Raw genomic sequence first — 20,982 nt, forward strand, 5'->3', positions numbered from 1 at the left:
ATAAAGGAATCGAAGATTTTTTTTGCTGAATACAGTTTTTTGCGTACCAAACGAATATTTTACGCGGTATCTCTACCTGATCTACGTACAAAATATATTATAATATAACTGTTGGACGTCACGAAGCGAAATAAAAAAAACAAAGCGCGTCCAATTGAGCAAAAGACCCATTATTAATAGTATTTGATTAATGTTTAATGCACTCGATCGAACCCATTCTTTGGTCAATATGTGTATGCTATATATATATATATATATATATATATTTATGTTACACCGGTATAATATTTTTGTGCCCTATTTGAATAATTATTTCAAAGTGGGGAGAATGCTGTTGTTTTGTGGTGTAGTTACGTGCACGCGTTGTGGGTTTCGGATGAAAATGCTCGCTCCGTCAGAACACTGTTCTGCGCAGACTGGTGCTGAGACGTTTGTTTCAGAATTATATAATAAAATAATAATAACTCTACACCGCTATTTTATGCAAACACAAGTCGTGCGATATCTAATTCAGCTGCCGTGCGCGTTTTTAAAAATTGTTTTCACCTTTTTGTCGAGGTCCGGCAAACATGAGGTGTCTACCGATCGCAGCGTTGTTACTGCCCCTGGTGTTCGGTGTCGGATCGGCCACTGTGTATGTCGAAGGTATAGTAATGTAATATAAATCAGGAAAATAAATAGCATAATGGAATATACTTCCTCAAATTGGATTCCTCGATGGATTTTGCTCAATTTTTTTTTTCGTTTGTTTCCTCTGACCCCAAGACGCGCTGTTTTGGAAGGCTTACGGTAAATCTGAACTCCGAGAAGCTCTCGGCGTTGGTGGAGGCGCCGGAGAAAACGCCAAGTTCGCCAAAAACGTTGTGATTTTCATCGGTGACGGAATGGGTCCGAATACAGTAACGGCCACCAGGATCTACAAGCACGGCGAGAGAGGTCAGTTGACATTCGAGAAGTTTCCACACGTGGGACTGCTCAAAGTAAGTGTGTGTCGTATGTATTCAGCTCATATTTAAACGTTCCATTACCTCGTTGAACCAAAATCATAAGTAAAAATATACTAAGTAGAAGGTAACGAACTAAATAAATGATAATAATCATAAGTGTAAAATGGAATTTACCTGAGAGATCTAGGTTTTCTCAATAATATTACAAGACAAAGTTCTCGGGAATACACAAATTGGTTGATTCATTTTAAGGGTGCTTTGGCCTTTGGCTACTATTTTTAATGTATACATTTTTTCTACGAGTAAAAGCTATTTTGGTGGTAAAAAATGCTTTCACTGTGACAAAATTGTGAGAATTTGTCTGGTTCAATTTCAATTCTGTAAAAAGATAAAGACTTTGTTGGCCTCTTTACTGGATTAAATTGAAAACCATTCGTCTAAAAAAATGCGGTTAAAAAAATAATACTGTCACATTTTTAGATACTGCATAGTTGGATGATTTTTTAAAATTAAGCATGAGAAATCAAGACTGCCTCATTTCGATTTAAGGCGTTTTTACATATTAGTTCTTAACCGGATGACACCTGTGAAAAATAATAAAATGCCACATTTTGTGTTGTATCATTAAAATTATTTAACGAGAAAAACAAAACTGTCATATATCTTATTATAGCGTATAAAATATTTGGTTTAAAATGGTAAACTGCCACAAAAACCAAATGTGGGAGTTTACTTTTTTGAGAATCTTTTTCTAAATCGCCATAACCTCAATTACTGGTATCTGGTTGAGATTTAACTAAGTAGCTTAAAACTAAAATAACAAGCATTAAAACTAATCATTTGGGAGCAGTTTCAATCTTAAAATTTATTTTCCTCAAAACTATGTTTTTTGAGTCATGGCAATCTTGCACCAAGGGTGAAATATGTTATTGTACAATGTTATAAAATTACCAAATATTTACATTTTTTAGTATTTTCCAGAGCGTTATTAACGTTTGAAACTTAAATGGGAACGTATACATTCAATTAACATTTTGAAAGTAGAATAATTTGCTGAAAATGTCGACTTGTCGATTACCAGTTTTGGATAATTACTTTTGAAGTTTAGGACGGGAGCAGTATAGAGTTATAAAATACACACGTTCCCATTTAAGTTTCAAAAGTTCATAGCTCTCTGGAATACTAAAAAAGGTAAATTTTCGTGACCTCGAAAAAACCCTGATTTTTCACGGATGGTCAGATTTGGTAATTTTATAATATTGTACAATAATATGAATAAAAATGTTTTCAAAAAGAAACAATAATAATAATTATCATCCCGTATGTAGTACTTGGCATGTTGTTATACCATTTGTTATCTCAAACAATCATCTTAAAAATGTCAAGTGTAAAAACGCAGCGAGCAGACTATAATGTACGTACGTAATTTTTTTTTGACGAGGTCAGGGATATTCTTATAGAGGAATGATTTTTTTCTTAGGAGACATTTTCCGAACAAAACGATACGCTCCAAGAAACATTTACACAAACAATATATTATGCTATGTATTCTAAAATATTTTGCCAAATGTAGGTATGTATTGTAATTTGTTACGATCAAAAGAGATGATAAGGGGTTCAAGGTTAAAATAAATATTGACTAATGAATAAAAGAAAAATGAATTGTCAGTTATATTAAGTCTTTTACCTTAAGGTAAATGATCTGTTGCATAATAATTGTTTAACGTACTCAAGTTTAAAGAGAATACGGTTTTTTTATTTGAGAAGGTTTAAAAAAAACAATAAAAAATAACAAGTACCCACGACATATATATTACATATACATGTTTTATTTTATCTCGTCAGACATCTTCATGCAAGTACAATAGCCACAACATGCAATTTAACCATACAATTTTTACATTATTCGTTTCATATGGGCAGATATAACATTTAATGTAAATTTTATACTAATTATTATTCGAGCAATAAATTATTACAATCGACAATGTGCGTCGGGTTGAATAAGCGTAGGTACATTATTTCTCTACGTACACGTCTAGATAAAAAATATCACTAAAACGACGCCTAATTTAATGATCTGCTGTTTACATACTCTTTTCAACCCTATACAGGGTGATCAACTTATCGTGAACCACTCAATATCTCATTGGGTTTAATTAATAATTTAATTTTTCTTTCCATAATGTTTTTATACAATGTGATCTCAATTTCTCAGTTCTCACACGAGTTTAAAAGTTACGATGGGGAGGGGAAGTGCGATTTGGAAATGTGCGCAGATAAAAATAATACTAAACTTCCACCTTTTCTCCTGCCCTGAACTTGAACTTCAAATAACTTCAAAGATATTTATCCAAAAATGGTTGTAAGTCAACATTTTTAGTACATTATTTTCAATTTAAAAAGTTAATGAAATGCATGCGTTACCATTTAAGTTTCAAAAGTTGCTTTAAAAAAAACTAAGTTGGGAGGGTGGTAAAACAAAAAAATAGTGAAAAACTGAGATCCCATTGCACAAAAACACTTTGTAAAGAAAAAACTTAATTTCTTATTAAACTCAGTAAGATATTGAGTAGTTCACTATAAGTTGATCACTGTAGATCAGCGGTCCCCACTACCCGGGCCTTTAAAAAATTTTGTGCGACTCACAATAAAACTAAATTGTACATTCTCAAACCGGACTTAGAGAAGAAAATAAAAGAGACAAAGAGGTACCGTCCCTCAACATCAAAACAAAAAAAATGATCGACATCAATTTAATATTTAAATAAGTAAAATATGCTATTGTGATTTGTATTAATTATGTATTACAATCTATAGTATAGATAGTAACAATTCCAAGGTTGTAATTCATAAAAGATACGTCAACGCCTGATTATACATCATAGTGTAGCACGCATTTTCTACTACTAGAATAGAGTCAAGTGAAAATACCCACTGGTCTGATTTATTTAAAATCGATTATATAATTATATAAGATTCGGTTCTATTCTAGACCAGTTAAACTAAATGATAATAGTGTTTTTAAATGTGAAAGTTTAATGTATTCAGTATTATACAATTCAAGTCATAGGCGGAACTAAGTCACTATTTTAAGAGGTGCTAAATATTTCGTTGGCCGAAGTGAAAAACTATTTAACCTATTTAAATATAGTAGTAGTAAGTTTAACCCTTCACTGCATAATGTTCCATATATGGAACAATTGTATTTATTGTTTATATCTGCTCATGCTATACATCTTTGTATGCACAATGTTTCAAATTCTTTAATTAGCGTTTTCCATGAAACCAAAACTCAAACAAAATTTATTTTAATTTTTTTAAGTAGTATTAAGTACATTTATAGCATATGGTTAAAAAAAAATAAGGCAGTGAAGGGTTAAGACTATTGATGTAGTATTAGTTTTTTTTATTTGAGTACCTACTTCGACAAATATACTAGGATTATAACTTTTGTGTTCCATTTAGCGTTTTTGTCAATTCTTCTCGGTGTTATCGTTCATACTCAATAAAACAATTTTTTTGTGAAATATTTATTGATTAGGCTTACAATTAAACATTATCATTTACATTTTTCGCATTTAATATTCTTAAACAAGTAAAAATTTCAGTTTTTAAGTGTAAAGTAAAACAATCTTTATAAAAAATACAAATTTAATACTGTTCTATGTATCAGGGGTTCGGAACTAATTCCGGAACATAAAAGAGAAATGAGTCAAATAGGAACGAATTCCGAACCCCTGCTTTGTATAGTGTTTTCACGTAGTGTATCATAAAGTTCTGTTGAGTTTTAAATAAGACTAAGAATTTCCTATATATACGGAATAGTATTTTTTGTTTGTTTTACATCTCCAATAACAAACAAATATTGTATCCTGTTTAATAATAGACATATCAAAAAAGTAACACTTTTTAAATCGAGAGAAAAATTAAACCGGGAAAAATTGTGTCCAATTGATATGAAACGTGTGGTTATAAAGGCTACCGGTCGACTAATATGTGGCTAAAATAAGTATATCATAAAACATAATTTCGGGGAAAAATTCAAATAAAATAATGTTATTAAATTATTGTTAATATTTTGTTTTTTAATTGATTAAAATAGGTATTTTTTTTTTCATATGACGTAATGTCTGGGAATAGGCATAGTTCGGACGACTGCTTGGCAGAATGGCTGCTGATCTGGGGGGGGGGGGGGTGACGGCCTCTTTTCCTAGACAGTTGCCTGTCCAAGAGAGATGCCGCCCGTGGCTGGGTTCGAACCAGCGACGGTGCGCGCATCGGAACCACCGCCTTAGTCCACTCGGCCACTCCGTCCCACAAAATATGTATTGGTATACATTTATGGATAGGATTATTTTTTCAATTTTAAGTTAATTAATAATTTATTCGTGCATTTTTGTGGATTTTAACATTTTTATAACTAATTAAGAAATAATTTAAAATATACATTTTACTCAAAAACTACGACGTCTTCTTGTAATAAAATAAAATATGTTGTTATAGACGGTGTATTTGAAATTATATTACAAGTTTATTTACGTTGTGTAGTATGGCTCTAAATTTTTAAATTTGTTATACGGGTTTTTTCATTTCCAAAATTTAAAATTTTTGTCAGTACTAATTAAACAATTACCTAACATTAAATTAATGTACCACACGTATACTAAGAGGCAGATCTAGGAATATAAAGAAGGGGTCTAGAAAAAAAATTCACCTCAAATACGTATCATAATATTATATTATAGAAAAATAAACATTAAAACACACATTTAATGCATACGGTTAAAGTACATGAAGGAGAGGCTTCAGCCTCCGTAACCCTTTCCCCCATTGTATCCGCTCCTGACTACACAATTACTGTGACGGCAATTGAAGCATAATGATATAATTAAAATAAAATCATGTGCCCGTCGTTTTGTATGAAAGATTTGAATCAAATGTAAAAGTTTAATTATTTTATGTTTTGGTAATTATTTGATAATTTTATAATGGATAATAATAGAAATCCTAATATTTTAAATATATAAAAAACCGATTCTAATTTTTAGGTCTTCAATAAACCTTTGTAATTACATTACAAAATTGACATTATGCCGATATTTTTCAATGTATTCCTTTTAAATGCTTTTTTTTTTTATTAAGATTGCATCAAGCCTCAATAGTCTGCATTAGTTAGCAACTTTAATATCTAATAACTGAATAACTCATGAAATAACCCAATTTTATGTTTTAAAATATATAATCGTGTCAATAATAGTATGTTTTTGTTCTCTCTCTCTCACACACGTTTAATATCCTTTATTTCCACCGATCGGAGCTTGGACGGCTTGGATTTGACAGTTTTGGGCTTATAGCTGGCTGCCGAGCTAACGCTACCAAACAAGTTGGCCCCAGAGAGAGGTGCAAGTGGCCATTTCTCCCCCAGACAGTTGCCCGTCCGGAAGAACAAACCGCTATAAACTTAGGTTTATTTTTTTTTTCAGACATACTCGGTGGATAAACAAGTATCGGATGCAGCAAGTGCGACTACAGCAATGTTTACGGGCGTCAAAATCAATCAAAAAGTCATTGGATTGGATGCAAACCATCACTTAAACGACATCGTTCATTGTGAAGAACCAACTAGAATTGGTCTTGAGACTTTAGCTACATGGGCTCAAGAAGCCGGAAAACATACAGGTATAACGATGTTGTTATACCTATTTTCGCTGTTCAATACTATTGTTAACACAGCAGTTAGCACTAATTGACTTTAGGTATATTTAGCACAAACTGAATTGTATGCTAAAATTATATTGTATACTAATTATTATAGTCTCGGGATTTTTTTTTTTGTAGTTATATTATTTTATTACTTTACCACAGTCACTATTAATACTTTTTTTTTATAAAATACAGCCCTTCGCTTTCTTACAACAACTTTATGGCATATTTACAACCTTTACTAAAAATACATTCTTAGCTTTTTTTTTTTTGTAAACAGGAGCTTAAACAATTTTAAATATTTTGTAAGTGAGTTAAACATTTTAGTCAATATATATGTTTAAAAAAAATTAAATATTGTTTTGGGTTGGTCTATTCTCGATAAAACCCGGTTTGTATCATTTAACACATGCCACATGAATCATTCGAAAATTTTATAATTGGTATTAGCTCTCATTATCCATCATAATATTTAATTTTAAAAACGTTATAGGTATTAAGTTTGGTACATTTTGACGAAACAGTTGAACATTTTTGAGTAGTATTGAATGAGAGGCCAAGACGCCTAGCTCGGTAATCTCCCACTAATTACTCTAATGTAAATTTCAGCATTTTATCGTAATCTGAGGCCAATGACAACATTATCTGTCATTTTATAAGTTTCTCCTAGACCTTTACCGCAATAATAAGAGCACGTAGGCATTTTAAGCAATTTTATCAAAACACGAGTCCATGATTCACGGTCCAACTTAAACTGTGAATTTCCATTAAACACTTCAACCGTGTGTCAATTTGGAGTTTATTGTACTTAAATAATTTGGGATTCATATAATTCATATCGTTTTAATCCCATTTTACAGCTGCCGTCAGCTATACAACTAATATTATTGTTTTTTTATGCAACTATTACTTTTTTCATATAATATAATATATATTATACAAAACGTAAATTAATATGCATGAATACATCTGCTAGCTACAGTCTACATTACTCTTCTATAATGTGCGCAATAATATTGCAAGTCAAGGCTTAGTCGCACTGCACTTGTATACCCGAGTTTATACAGTTTTATTTGCAAATTGATTAAGATAATTGTAAGAGTTACATGAATGCCTCGCGACCTCTATGCAAAATGGGAATAGACAACATTGCTACAAAATATATAACATAATACATGGCTGTAATTGTACCTACCTAGGTTTCGTGACCAATTCGAGGATAACAGACGCCACTCCGGCAGCTCTCTACGCCCAGACTTCAAACAGAAAATGGGAATGCAATGCGGCTGTGCCATCACACGCCGTGCATTGCAAGGACATCGCCAGGCAGCTGATCGAGGACGAGCCCGGCCGTAACTTTAAGGTTTGACGAAAGTGGTATATTATACGAGATCGCGGGATCCGAGTTCTTAACTGAAGACGATTAATTTACAGGTGATTATGGGAGGGGGAAGACAATCGTTCGTCGCAAACACAACTGCCACGCTGAAAGAAATAAACGACAAACGCGTTTGTAGGCGAACAGACGGTAAAAACCTTGTTGATGACTGGATTAAGGATAAATCGTCCAAGCACTCGTCCTACCGCTACTTGACTAATACCAACGACATTGTTTCTATGAACACAGAAACCACCGATTACGTACTAGGTAAAAACAATAATATAATGTTCAAATGTTTAATTAACCCCAAAATCCTACAACGCACCTTGAATCTATGTTAAAATATCTATGAATATCAGATTAATGAATTTTTACAAATGTATTACACTTAATTTACAAATGAAAACCATGTTATCTTTTTTAAAAATTGTTCTAAAATGGAATTTAGAAGTAAACGGCATTGTTACAAGTAACTTCAGCAGTCAGACCCTTTGTTCCGACATTTGTTAAGAAGCAAAAAATTAATCTAGAAAAAACTTAAGTAACACTTGTTGTTATACATAGTAAAGAAATAAAGTATTAAAATATTTAAAAATTCCATAAAAACATAACAATAATAGGTACGCGGATTTCAGTAGCAATTATCTGCGCTCGCCACACACCGAGACCATTTACGAGCAAACAACATCCCTCATTACTTCCGGTATGTCGCTGCTGAAAGTTGTAATCGGTCTCGTTTTTGAGCATAGGCGGAGATTTCATTAATTTTTTGGGGGGGGGGGGGGCTAGCATTTTTCTACCTAAAACGACCAGCAAGGGATTTACCCTCCTAAATTATTAATATATAATACTATACAACATTACAAATGTATAAATAAAAATCATAATAATTATAATATAATATTTGTATATTATTTAAGTAAATACATATTATTTTAAGGCAATGTACCTATTCTTAGATCCAAATATATCAATAATTTTTTCTACATCAATATTTAAATCGTTTTCAATGTATAATATGGATGAATTATTAAACCTGTCTTGCAACCATGTCAGGTAACCATGTCTTAATTTTGCGCATAGCTGAAAAGCTGCGTTCGCATGTAGCTGAACTAATTGGCAAAGACAAGGCGACTTGAAATAATTTGAATAAGCTGGGAAATACATTTAGGGTTAGAGCCTTTTGAATTTTATCAATATTTATTGCGTTTTTTGAAAAATGTATAACTTTATTTAGCACTTGAATTAAAATTAAATGATAACATTATCAAAAACATTGTTATAATGTTTTGCCGTTTTGGAACTAAAATAATTTTCATAATCTATTTTTATTAATAATTTTAGTTTTTACTCCATTATATAAGGAATTTATTACTTTGATAAGTGATCAAATAATTGGGGGGGGGGGCTATTGATAATTTTGGGGGTGCTAAGCCCCCCCCCCCAATCTCCGCCTATGTTTTTGAGCATTAGCGATGAACGAAGATGATATTACAACCGAATTACGCGTATGCCTACGTTAAAATGTATTACTATTTTATGTTAAGAGGAGTGGGACTTCATACACTTTAAAAACAAATTGTAAAACCGAAAACGTATTTATGGAAAAGCGTGTAGGTCAAAGCGAAATGGTCATTGGAAAAACATTTTGATGTCGTTAAAAAGAGAAGAACTTTAACTAGGTGTTCTCTCGTTATTTTACCTCAAATACAAGCACTTAAAAGGTAAAAAATGTCCTGATGCTTTTCGTTCGACTTTTATTAGGGTTATTTTCCCATGGATGGATGCCAATGGAGTATAGGAGAGATAAAAGTATACCGTCGTTGGAGAAAATGACCGAGACTGCGCTACAAATATTGTCAAAGAGTGAGAACGGCTTCTTTCTTATGGCAAGTTTTATTTAACTTAAAAATTTTTATAATTAGATAAAATTAGTTTTTAATCACTTCGATTCGACATAATTACTTACTTATTAACTTGTATTTAAATAGGTAAATTATATTATTAATAAGAAAATATTACTATTGTCTATTAGTTCATTTAGCTGAGTTGTACGTTACAAAATAAAAGCTATATATAATATGTATAAAAAATACTATAAGCTTTTTTTTCCTCTCGGAACTCAGTACACGTAGAGTTAATACTTAAATCAAACTTTAAAAGGCTGTCAAATAATTTATGATTTAATTATTGATTGGTATTTTACGTACCTACCATTAGTCAATGGTCCGGGGTCCCAACCTAATATTATGTTTGCAAGTGCCAAGTTTTTATTTATATAGTAATATTTATATTTATAAACATTATTAATAACAATTAATTTTATACCTAATAACACTTAATTTTGTGCTTTATGTTTAATTTAAAAAAAAAACCTATAGGAGTTTTTTTACTCAGATCTAAAACTAAGTATTAAATTTTATCGAGTACCTACACCATTTATAAATGTAGTATCTGATTTTAGGTAGAAGGTGGTTCAATAGACTTGGCACACCACAGAAGTATGGCGCGGTTAGCTCTCGATGAAACTTGGGAGCTTGATAAAGCTGTCAACAGAACAATACACTTGTTGAAACTATGGAACGTATTGGACGATACACTGTTGGTAGTAACTAGTGACCACGCCAGCACACTGTCCATAAACGGATACCCTGATCGTGGCAATTCCATACTCGGTGTAGCAGGCAAATCCCAAGTAGACTATGTTAAATATACAACGTTATTGTATGCTATTGGCTATTCTCCAAAGCAGATTTACACGAGGCAGGGAAAAGAAGTAATACGACAAGATCCAACTGTTTTTAACACATTAAGTACTGGGTTCACTCAACAAGTGGGAATTATGGAAGAAACTGGTATTCACGGAGGAAATGATGTGGCTGTATACACAAGAGGTAATACAATAATTATTGTACTATGTAGTATCATTGATTACATATTGTATATATTTATAGTATATAATATATTATAATCAATAGTAGCATGAACATTACTGTCTATTTCAGATCCTTAAATCTTAACCCTAATTACTTCAACGGGAATTTTTTTTGCATTTGATAACATGGAAAATTTTTATTTTTATTAAAACATTTGTTACTTAAAATTTAATCAACATTTTATTCAATTAAAGCTAATCTATGACACCTTAAAATCACTCTTTTGATATTTCGCGATAAAAATTGTTTTTATGAAGGTACAGCCCATTGAAAATCATAACTTGACAACTTGCTAAAAAAATGTTTATCATAAAAGAAAAATAAAGTATTAAGTAATAAGGATAGAAAATTTGATCAAAAGGGTTTTCAAGTGTCATGTTTTAGATTTTTTTAAATCATTTTTGAAAATTGTAAGTATTTGTTTAGTTTTAAAATTAGAACATTTTACTTAAGTTAATCAAGTGTAAAAAAAAACTCATGAGAAAGTATGTGAGGGATGGGCTAGAGATTTTAAATTTTAGGTATTTCTTACTTGAATAGGCTACTATCAATTAAAAGGATAAACCACAGGAAAATGGAAAAAAACCCAGCCTAATGTACATAATATTAAGTTTATCTTATAAACAAATACATGTTTGTACACATTTAAAATTAATTGTTTTTAATTTTAGGGCCCATGGGACACTTGTTTCATTCAACACATGAACAGAGCTATGTGGCTCACGCTGTAGCTTACGCAGCAAAAATGGGACCATATCAGAATGGTTTGAACAAAGCCACTTCAGTTATCTTTACTAAATGTTACCTTATGTTGACTTTTGTTGTAATTTGTATTTTTTTTAATTATTAAAGAAGTGTTTTTAAATATTCTAGAGCAACTTTATTGTCTAATTTTATTGTTTAAAATTTATTTTTATTTTGAGGTATAGAATATCTTATTTTCTAACATAAATATGTGTATGTAAAAAAAAAGGAAACCTACTACAAAAATTGCACTGGTAAACAAATATTTAGATGACAGATAATACAGTTTTGATAAACAAAATTTTTTTTATAGTATGCTAAAACACAAATATTGAGTTACTCAGGTTGTAACTATAATTTCCTGATGACTAGTTTAGTCCTTTGACTGCATAAACTTAATAAGGTCCACAACTCGGTTGGAGTATCCATATTCATTATCGTACCATGAAATGAGCTTGACGAATTGATCGTTTAATGGAATACCCGCTTTGGCATCAAAGATGGACGAGTTGGTGTCACCAATGAAGTCAGAAGATACAACTTCGTCCTCAGTGTAAGCCAAAATTCCTTTTAAGGGTCCATTAGCTGCCTCTTTGACTTTGTTCTTGATTTCTTGGTAGCTGGCGGGTTTTGAAAGTCTGACGGTCAAATCAACAACGGAAACATTGGCAACCGGGACACGGAAAGCCATTCCGGTTAATTTTCCATTTAAGGCAGGGATGACTTTTCCAACAGCTTTGGCGGCACCAGTAGCAGCGGGTATGATGTTTTGGGCAGCACCTCTTCCATCTCTCCACAACTATAAAAAAAAAAAAATTATAAAAATGTATTTAAAAAATAAAATTAAATTAAAAACTGTGTGATATTTTCAATCATTTTTTTTTTTTTTTAACAATATTATGACAACAGCTGTTATAATAAGATCAAAAATTATCTTTTAGTTATTTATATAATTAATCAATTTCCATTTACAATTTCTTTGATATAATCTACAAAATTAAAACCGATCAGTTGAATAAACAATTGTACAGCAATAGTAGTTTCTATTACCTTTCCAGACGGACCATCAACGGTCTTTTGAGTAGCAGTAGTGGCATGAACGGTAGTCATGAGACCTTCGACAATACCAAAGTTGTCATTGATGACCTTAGCCAAAGGAGCCAAGCAGTTGGTAGTACAAGACGCATTAGACACAACTTTGAAAGATGGATCATAAGCATCTAAGTTGACACCAACAACAAACATGGGTGCGTCAGCACTTGGTGCAGAGATGATGACTTTTTTTGCACCTCCTTCCAAATGAGCAGAGGCTTTTTCAATGGTCGTGAATACTCCGGTAGATTCAACAACATAATGTGCACCAGCAGAGGCCCATTGAATAGCTTTGGGGTCACGTTCGGAGAAAATCTTAATCTTGTCGCCTGATAAAAAGAAATAATTAACTTCCAAATACTTAAAAATGTATCACTGTTCTAAATTGTACACTAAACGATAGATCTAAATTAAAAATATTAAATCCATAATTGAGTTACCGTTGACAACTAAAAAGTCTCCATCGACAGTAACTTCGCCCTTGAAACGACCATGAGTAGAGTCGTATTTGAATAAGTATACCATATATTCAATACCAATGAACGGGTCATTGATAGCAACAACTTTAGCACCCTTTTCCAAGGAAGCCCTCAACACCAATCTGCCGATACGACCAAATCCATTGATACCAATGTTAGACATGTTTAAGTTTATATTTTACTGTAAAAAAAAAATGAAATCCTACTATTATCAAGACTAAAAATTGTAATTAAAAACCATCTATTGTAAGATAAGGACAAAATGTATTATGTAACATTATTAATTTCTTAATTAGGTACCTAAAAGTATTTTATCGTTAATTTTAAAATTTACAAATAAACCATTACTGTTAAAAATCATAGTAGTTAGTGTGCATTGAAGTGCATAATATGAAAAAGATATGTACTCGCAAGTCTACATATGCCCCCTCCTTGAATGCATATTAGTCACTACTAGTTTTATCGTTCATTAATCAACAAACTACCTATCCTATTTTGTATGTTAAATTAAAGGTACAAGGTCCAATGACTGGCCACAAAAGTTTACAATAAAGACGCCTTGTTTAACTAATGATTTTACATTTACACAAAAATTACTAAAAGTTTAAAAACTTATAGAAAATAATAGTTACATATTATAATAAACATTTTTTATTTATTTTATAATAAGTCTGCTTATATATAAGGAATGCTTATAAAGTTAAATTTATACACGTTTTTTACAAATTATTTATAACAAAATTTAAAAACACTGGTTTTTATTAAGCATTGGATAAGGTCATTAACTATGAATATTTAACCTTCAAGAACAGTGGATGATAACATAATTTATGTTGCTGTATTTTCAGTATACAGAAAAAAAAATACATTATGTTTCTATTAAGCTAATATATATCAATTTTTTGAAAATTTCCAGGATTTACCAATATTTCTATATTATTTTACTTTACTTTGGGCATTATCAATAAAAATAACAGCAGTTAGGTAGTTTTATGGGCAAAGTTTATGCTCTGGTCACTAATAGTATATTTGTAAATAATATTTGAATAACATTAAAAAAAAAGCTTTAACTTGGAAAGAAATAATAGGTATACTATAGGGGTTCAACTAATAGAACAATTTTGTAAAAATACAAAAATATTAAAAATATGTTCATTTATTTATATATATATATATATATATATATAAAGGATGCTGTGGTAGTCCGAACAATAATTTAACTACTAAAAAAAGAGTCCAACTACTGAACTCATAGTAACACATCACAGTTTAACCTTTAGTTAAGATTTTGTAAAAAATTGCTTGTTACTCCTTAAAAATGGGTGGTGTGGCGTCCTCTTAATAGGTAAATAATGGAGTACTGATAAAATTAGATAATGTCAATGGTTAGTCCAATATTTACGTTTTTAAAGAATAAACAAGTACCAACACCCATATGTTATGCCTACAATTAAGGTTATTTGCCAAAAATATTACATAATATATTTTAACTTAAAATTAAGCATTTAACACCTAGTCACGGATATAGCGCCCGTACGCCTATTGATGTTTAGCAAAATCGATTATTATAATATACTTGTATTTCTACAAAAGTTTAAAAATATCAAACATGGGTATTATTTGGTGCCGTATAAATTTAACCTTGCAGTATAATAAGATCAATTTCTAGCAATAAAAAATATAATATAACGAAACTACAAAATCACTCATCCATCTCGTACCTAGGTATGTACCTGAACAAATCTAAACTGAAAACGGGCGCGTCTCGCCATCGAATTTAACATGAAGGTCAACCAAGGTCAACAGTTAGTTCCACTCAACACTCAACTAAATTAATACGCTTTATTTTCGGTACGAGTTACTTCTGAAAAAATTCCTTTAAAATGTAATAAGCGAAAATGTATTAGAAGGGAAATACATTTAACGACTTCATATCGATCCGAAGGTCTCAGAAAGGCATCCATATTAAGACGTACAACCCGAAATCATTCATAACCTTATTAAAAACAAAATACACAACGCTATTGCAACGGTTCCCAGACAAGATAAGTGAGTATAATCAAAAATAAAACGGTTGATAAACATAATAATATTATTACAAAACGTTTGGCTTACCTTCGTAGAAAGTCTGTTGAAGCGTCTGTGGACGATAGATTTCTGATCAACGTATGCGTGGAAAATGAAGGGCAGTGAGCGGTGGCCGGCGAGCAAGCAAAAAGCGATTGCGCAAGTCGGCAACCGACGGCGATTGGCCAAACGGATCGATGCCGGTATGTCAAAATAGTGGCAAAGGTATGTTCAGTATTAAACGCGGACTGCTCTCATCGCAACTGAATCAAACGGGACATCTGTGACGTCATCGACGCTCCGGTTGTTGAATTTACCTATCAACAAGGTTCACCATCAGCTGTTTGCGCGTATCGACCGGCCGGCCTTCTGCAGTCTGCCATATTTTTTTAATAACTGGGAACAAACGCTAAAAAATCGGTGTACGAAAAAAATCATCCGAAAAAGAAGCACTAAATAATATTCGTTAAAATTACATCTCGACTAAGAATAATTGTAAATCTATGAAATATATCAGATTAATTATAATTGTTTGCTTTTTTGATATCGCTGTACGTATCTATATTACAATTATTTAAAATTTTAAAGGAAGTAATTTTTCTTTCTAGTGTTCTATACTTACCTACTCAGTAGGTACCTATTGAATACTAAAATTATATTTTATTAATTCAACAATCATCATACCTATTTAGCTCCAGGGGTTAAAACATGACAACATTTTTATCAACATCGATGTTTCGATGTATACATTTTTGAAGAGAATATATTTCTGTAGCTTGAAGCAAGAAGTCCAATGTCACTTTTTACAACTTTCGGAAAATGAGCTTTGAAGTTTTTATTTTCCATTAGGCTCTATGCTAATTTTTTTATCAAACTCATCATGAGTAATTCATTTTTTGGCCTCAGATTGTGATTTTTTCACAGTATATAAAGAATGATTCAATTTTTGCAATTAGCGGATTAACTCGTTTATGCACAAAATTGACATTGGCCCTTGCTCCAAGCCACAGATTTATGTAGAGAATTATCGATGTATAAAAAAATCGAGAATGTTTTACACTGATATGAATAATCATTACTCGCATGTTTTTTTTTAATGACCAAACTTCTTAGATTATTACCTATTTAATATTTATCTAAACTTTCGCTTAAAATATTTAAAAAATAAAAAATTTCTATTACTTAAAGACCGAACCCCAGGTAATTAAAGTGTCATTAAGTATTCAAAACGATTTTCCAGTATACAACATTTTGCAAGAAAATTATTTATAACAACCACGTGTATACTACGTGTAATAAGGTCATTCATAATTAGGAAGTATGTTAGTTGAAATAAATTCATTTAAATTATGTTAATTTTTTTTTTAAGTATCTTCACACTTCAGACTTGGGCTTAGACATTTTATTAAAGAAAAAATTTGTTTCCTAAAATGTATAAGTAATACTCATACATAATAGAAAACTAATGATGATTTGAAAATCCAAGTTCAATGCACCCCGTAAGTGATCTTCCTCATAAAATAAAAAATAAATACCAAAATGTCTATACCTCTTAGAGAAAATTGTATAGGTACGTTAAAAATGATATCCTAAATTAACAAAATTATCTGAAAATTAGTTGTCATGATCGAAATTTACAAACTAGTTTTTTTGACATATTTAATTATTTATATTTTGCTACTTAATGCTCATAAACAGCCATGACCATGAGAAGTCAATAACCAGTTTTGAATACACACTTTTTAGTTTTTGAGGTATTACAACTTTTATAATAATTCTAGTTATTTTTATCCGTGAAAATTACTTTAACCGTACTTCTATCTTCGCCTATTAAAATCTAGTTATTTTAATTTGATTTTATTATAATTTCTTATGGTTTTAACTAAATGAGTTATGTAGGTATGTCAAAAGTTGAAAATTTGACTTTTAAAAACTATCCTGTGACACTTTTGTTACTTATGTACTTATTACCGCCATAAACAATCCTTACATATTATATACACCGATACCCGTATTCCATTGATCTTTAATAAACCGATGGCGCTATCACCATTCACCGATCTTACATACGTTATGGGACGGAAACCTATTTCATTACATACCCCTTTGTAATTAACCGACAATATCGAAAGTGGGGACATTAAAACATTCGATCTGACCAATAGGAAAAAAGATATAGATCTTCGAAGCCTAAAAAAAGAATTAAAAATTACTTCAGAATCCCTACCTTCCACTTCTTCTTCACAACTCTGTTTTTTTTGTAGTCTAATCTTTACCAAGCACATAGTCGCTTGTTCGCAGCCGTCCGTTGAACATTATTATAATTTGTTTGTTAAGTTATTTAACTTCTTAAAGGAAAATAAATATCGTGGCACGCCGTCTTTCTTACAAGGTTTTATTATTTAAGTCTAAGTTATTGATAGGTATTTGTATTCAACTACTACACTCAAAACTGGCTGTGTGAATCGCTAAGGCTGAACGCAAGCCAAGGTTGTTTGGCGGAAGTAGTGTGTAAACAGTTCCCTTCCAGGTTAGTGGTTACTTGAAAAAAAAAAGCAAGCCAAGGTTGTATTGGGAGTGCATTTAATAATTATCTAATAGATAGCTTATATATTATGATCAAACGATTATGAGGCGCTGTCGCTATTACCTTAAAGAAAAAGGATAATATCTCGAAAAATACATGATATCTTATATACTATACAAGAAAGATTACTTCATCTAAATCGCGAACGATATTAGTACTTTCATCTCTTGATCTTCTCATCTACCATCATTCCAGGTTCTCTTTGATTTTCGAAACACATCCGAAGGAAAGTGGTATTTGTTCATATATATAAGTGCAATAGGAATAGAAACATAATTGTAGGATAGACCATCTCATATAAGAATCAACATCATTGAATCTAGTGAAGGACTGTTTATATAACTGAACAGTTTTTTTTGTAAATAAATATGTATGTTTAATTAATAATATATCAATGAGGTGTCTAAATAGATAGTAGTTACTCCATTTAGTTTAAAAATTAGATAAGTATAATTTTTTATTTGATGCATATTTAAACAACTTTTTTAGGAAAGCTTATAAAACATCATTATATTTCTAGTTTCGAGTATTAAATGGTCATTAAATAGTAGCATTGGTTCCAGACAGACAATGTATTTTTAGATTAATAGTACTGTAGTACTGGTGTCAGTATATTTAGAATATCAAAAGTAACCAGTGTTTGAAGCCCTAACAAATGTAAAAAAAAATAAATCTAAAAAAATATTTAAGAAAAAGGAGAAATCTAACTATTATGATCTCAATATATTACAACATCGACAAATATACTTTTTTTATAACTGGGACATCTTTTCCATACAAAAAATTAATAACTATACATACTAAAACACATATATCAATAATCAAACTATACAAAAATAAAATCAACATTATCTTTTACTTAATTGGAAAATTATATAAGTTGTACAATCATAACTAGAAAATAAATAAAATACAGACACAAGTATAATATATATTATTAAATATTAAATAATAAATGTATAGCTGCTATGCATATAATGTTTACAAAATTAAAGGCACCTGCTGTTGCTGTTCATAAATTCGTTTTGATAGATATTTCAAATATCTATTAATTTGATAATAACATAACAGTTGCATTCTTTATTAACATTAAAAACTAACGGTATGATGATTGGTATTACTAACAAAATAGTCGAAATGATACACCTTATTATAAAATCTAACACGTATTTTTATTTTGGATGGTAGCAAACAATTTTTAAATATTACTAATTATAGGTTAACAATGTGTTTGATAAGGCATACATATAGAATATATAAATAAAAACTAAAACATTTGTAATTCGTATTTGTAGTAGTGTTTAAAGAGTAAAATCGTTGATGGGGGCAGGTAATTATTATTATGTATAAAAAAAAAAACGAAGAAAATCAGAAATCTATATCCCAGCCTGTGTTATCATCCGGCGGTGGACAGTCTGCGTCTGGCGGGTAATTGTCAAAATTGCTGGTGTCTATAGCACTGCGCACCTTTGGCAAGATTGGTGGGGTGAGAGTTCGATTTCGAAGTCCTTCCCAGTTGAAGCCATCAAACCACCTACGAACAAATAAATAATAAATATAAACAGCCAAATTGATTTACAGTCATATAAAAATCACATGTCCGACGACTTACTTGTGTTTTTGTACTTCAGTGAGTCGTTCAGCTGGGTTATCTCTGAAATTGAAATAAAAACTTGTTTCAACGAATTTACACCACGTGTTTTTAACTATGTTTATTATTGTATTAGGTATTGAAAAGTGATGTTCAACTATGACAATTGAAAATACAAATGTGATGAGCAAAGCGAAAAGGGACCCTTTGTCGGTATTTTCCCAAATTGAGTGTTATTTAGTATTTAATCAATGTTGATTAATTTATTAACAATTTGAGAGCTGGTACATTTAACTAAGTTATTGAACTTTGAAACAAATAAAATATTTTGGTGTTTTTCTCGAGATCAACTTTGCTGGCAAGCAGTCTGTTTTCGTTTTCCACATCACACACACACACATATATATAAGACGAATATACCTGCACAATTTTTTAATTAAAACTCTAGCGTTTCTAGTAATGTTTCTTGGGAATTCGATAGCGTCTATTCCTTTTAATATAATATTATAAGTTTTCATAGGATCGGCTCCGGTAAATGGCGGTGTACCTGAATAATAGTCGAAAATATCAAATTATTAGTAACAGGTAAAATAAACAGTTGGCAAAACTCGGTATGTATTTTTGGTTTAAAGAAACCTTAAGGGTTCCGGTGTTTGTCATCTCTAAAAGTAAAAATTCATACAAAAAAAAAACACTGTATTGCATACCGGTAAGTAGTTCAAACATAAGTACTCCTAAAGACCAGTAATCGGCACTTATGTCATGACCCCTGTTAAGAATCACTTCCGGTGCTACGTACTCGGGTGTACCGCAAAAAGTCCAAGTCTTTCTCCCGTTCTAAGAATAAAAAATACATTGCGAAATGACTAGTTAGTAAAGTGCATAACTTGGTTGGTAACTTGTAAAAACGTATAGTACCTGAAGCTTTTTGGCGAAACCGAAATCTACCAGTTTCACATAACCGCTGATGTCTAAAAGAAGATTTTCTGGTTTCAGATCGCGGTAAATGATGTTGCGAGAATGCAAGTAATCGAACGCTTCGACCACACAACCGGTATAGAAACGCGTGGTGGAATCATCAAAATGTCCTTTGTCTCTGTAATTAGTCAAGGTAAATTAAATAGAATAATTGTATTTATTAACATGCCGACGTGGACACAAAAGTAATTTGCTCATATGTTATGGTCGTTTTAGACCTCTGCGGCCGAGTTAATCCTCTCGCCGCGGTCGCTTACCTCAATATGGTCCACAATTCTCCTCCAAGACACGATTCCATGAGCATGTACAAATACTTTTGATCTTTGAACGTCTTGTACAACTTGACAATAAAGTCACAATTAGCCTCACCCATAATTTCTTTTTCGGACATGATGTGCTGTTGTTGTCTCGTCTCGACGATCTAAGATAAATAAACATGTTATGTTAATTTATTTCCGTCTCTCTCTTCCCTTG

The 20,982-nt window shown here is 31.2% G+C and overlaps 3 protein-coding genes across 8 annotated transcripts in view; 1 reads left to right on the forward strand and 2 right to left on the reverse strand.

The window, feature by feature from the left end:
- Nucleotides 1-418: 418 nt before the first annotated feature.
- LOC126836155 (alkaline phosphatase-like) lies at nucleotides 419-11,840 on the forward strand. Of its 2 annotated transcripts, XM_050569322.1 has the most exons (9): nucleotides 419-645; nucleotides 766-980; nucleotides 6,434-6,629; nucleotides 7,853-8,016; nucleotides 8,088-8,301; nucleotides 9,799-9,927; nucleotides 10,503-10,729; nucleotides 10,787-10,928; nucleotides 11,642-11,840. In XM_050569322.1, the coding sequence occupies exons 1-9, from the start codon at nucleotides 570-572 to the stop codon at nucleotides 11,818-11,820; spliced, it is 1,542 nt and encodes a 513-aa protein (XP_050425279.1). In that variant the 5' UTR covers nucleotides 419-569; the 3' UTR covers nucleotides 11,821-11,840. The 2 variants fall into 2 exon arrangements, with proteins under 2 accessions (XP_050425279.1, XP_050425278.1); XM_050569321.1 differs by having other exon boundaries at nucleotides 10,503-10,928.
- On the reverse strand, nucleotides 11,838-15,543 carry LOC126836156 (glyceraldehyde-3-phosphate dehydrogenase 2). Its single transcript, XM_050569323.1, has 4 exons — nucleotides 15,401-15,543; nucleotides 13,247-13,466; nucleotides 12,765-13,135; nucleotides 11,838-12,513 (listed from the first exon to the last, which is right to left on the reverse strand). The coding sequence occupies exons 2-4, from the start codon at nucleotides 13,446-13,448 to the stop codon at nucleotides 12,088-12,090; spliced, it is 999 nt and encodes a 332-aa protein (XP_050425280.1). The 5' UTR covers nucleotides 13,449-13,466; nucleotides 15,401-15,543; the 3' UTR covers nucleotides 11,838-12,087.
- A 3,120-nt stretch (nucleotides 15,544-18,663) lies between these two features.
- The window catches only part of LOC126836122 (cGMP-dependent protein kinase, isozyme 2 forms cD4/T1/T3A/T3B), a 91,286-nt gene continuing 88,967 nt past the window's right edge, over nucleotides 18,664-20,982 (reverse strand). For all 5 annotated transcript variants that reach the window (XM_050569217.1, XM_050569216.1, XM_050569218.1 and 2 more), the window contains 6 exons: nucleotides 20,766-20,929; nucleotides 20,449-20,626; nucleotides 20,238-20,367; nucleotides 19,951-20,077; nucleotides 19,552-19,593; nucleotides 18,664-19,473 (listed from right to left, as the gene is read on the reverse strand). In XM_050569217.1, coding sequence (XP_050425174.1) covers nucleotides 19,308-19,473; nucleotides 19,552-19,593; nucleotides 19,951-20,077; nucleotides 20,238-20,367; nucleotides 20,449-20,626; nucleotides 20,766-20,929 — 807 coding nt within the window. In that variant the 3' untranslated portion in view covers nucleotides 18,664-19,307. The remainder of the gene's footprint in view (nucleotides 19,474-19,551; nucleotides 19,594-19,950; nucleotides 20,078-20,237; nucleotides 20,368-20,448; nucleotides 20,627-20,765; nucleotides 20,930-20,982) is intronic.

Source organism: Adelges cooleyi, unplaced genomic scaffold (genome assembly GCF_023614345.1).
Source record: "Adelges cooleyi isolate 19-005CV unplaced genomic scaffold, UGA_ACOO_1.1 ACOO_flye_CR_arks_rails_tigmint_CR_PRNA_23, whole genome shotgun sequence".
NCBI lineage: Eukaryota > Metazoa > Arthropoda > Insecta > Hemiptera > Adelgidae > Adelges > Adelges cooleyi.

Excerpts from the sequence above, each read along its gene's own strand:
- LOC126836156 (XM_050569323.1), bottom strand. The coding sequence starts at position 13,448 with ATGTCTAACATTGGTATCAATGGATTTGGTCGTATCGGCAGATTGGTG. Across the intron at positions 13,136-13,246 it reads AGACTTTTTAGTTGTCAACG|GCGACAAGATTAAGATTTTC; the intron begins GTAACTCAATTA and ends TCTTTTTATCAG. Across the intron at positions 12,514-12,764 it reads TTGATGGTCCGTCTGGAAAG|TTGTGGAGAGATGGAAGAGG; the intron begins GTAATAGAAACT and ends TTTTTTTTATAG.
- LOC126836155 (XM_050569321.1), top strand. The coding sequence starts at position 570 with ATGAGGTGTCTACCGATCGCAGCGTTGTTACTGCCCCTGGTGTTCGGT. Across the intron at positions 981-6,433 it reads CACACGTGGGACTGCTCAAA|ACATACTCGGTGGATAAACA; the intron begins GTAAGTGTGTGT and ends TTTTTTTTTCAG. Across the intron at positions 10,929-11,641 it reads TGTGGCTGTATACACAAGAG|GGCCCATGGGACACTTGTTT; the intron begins GTAATACAATAA and ends TTTTAATTTTAG.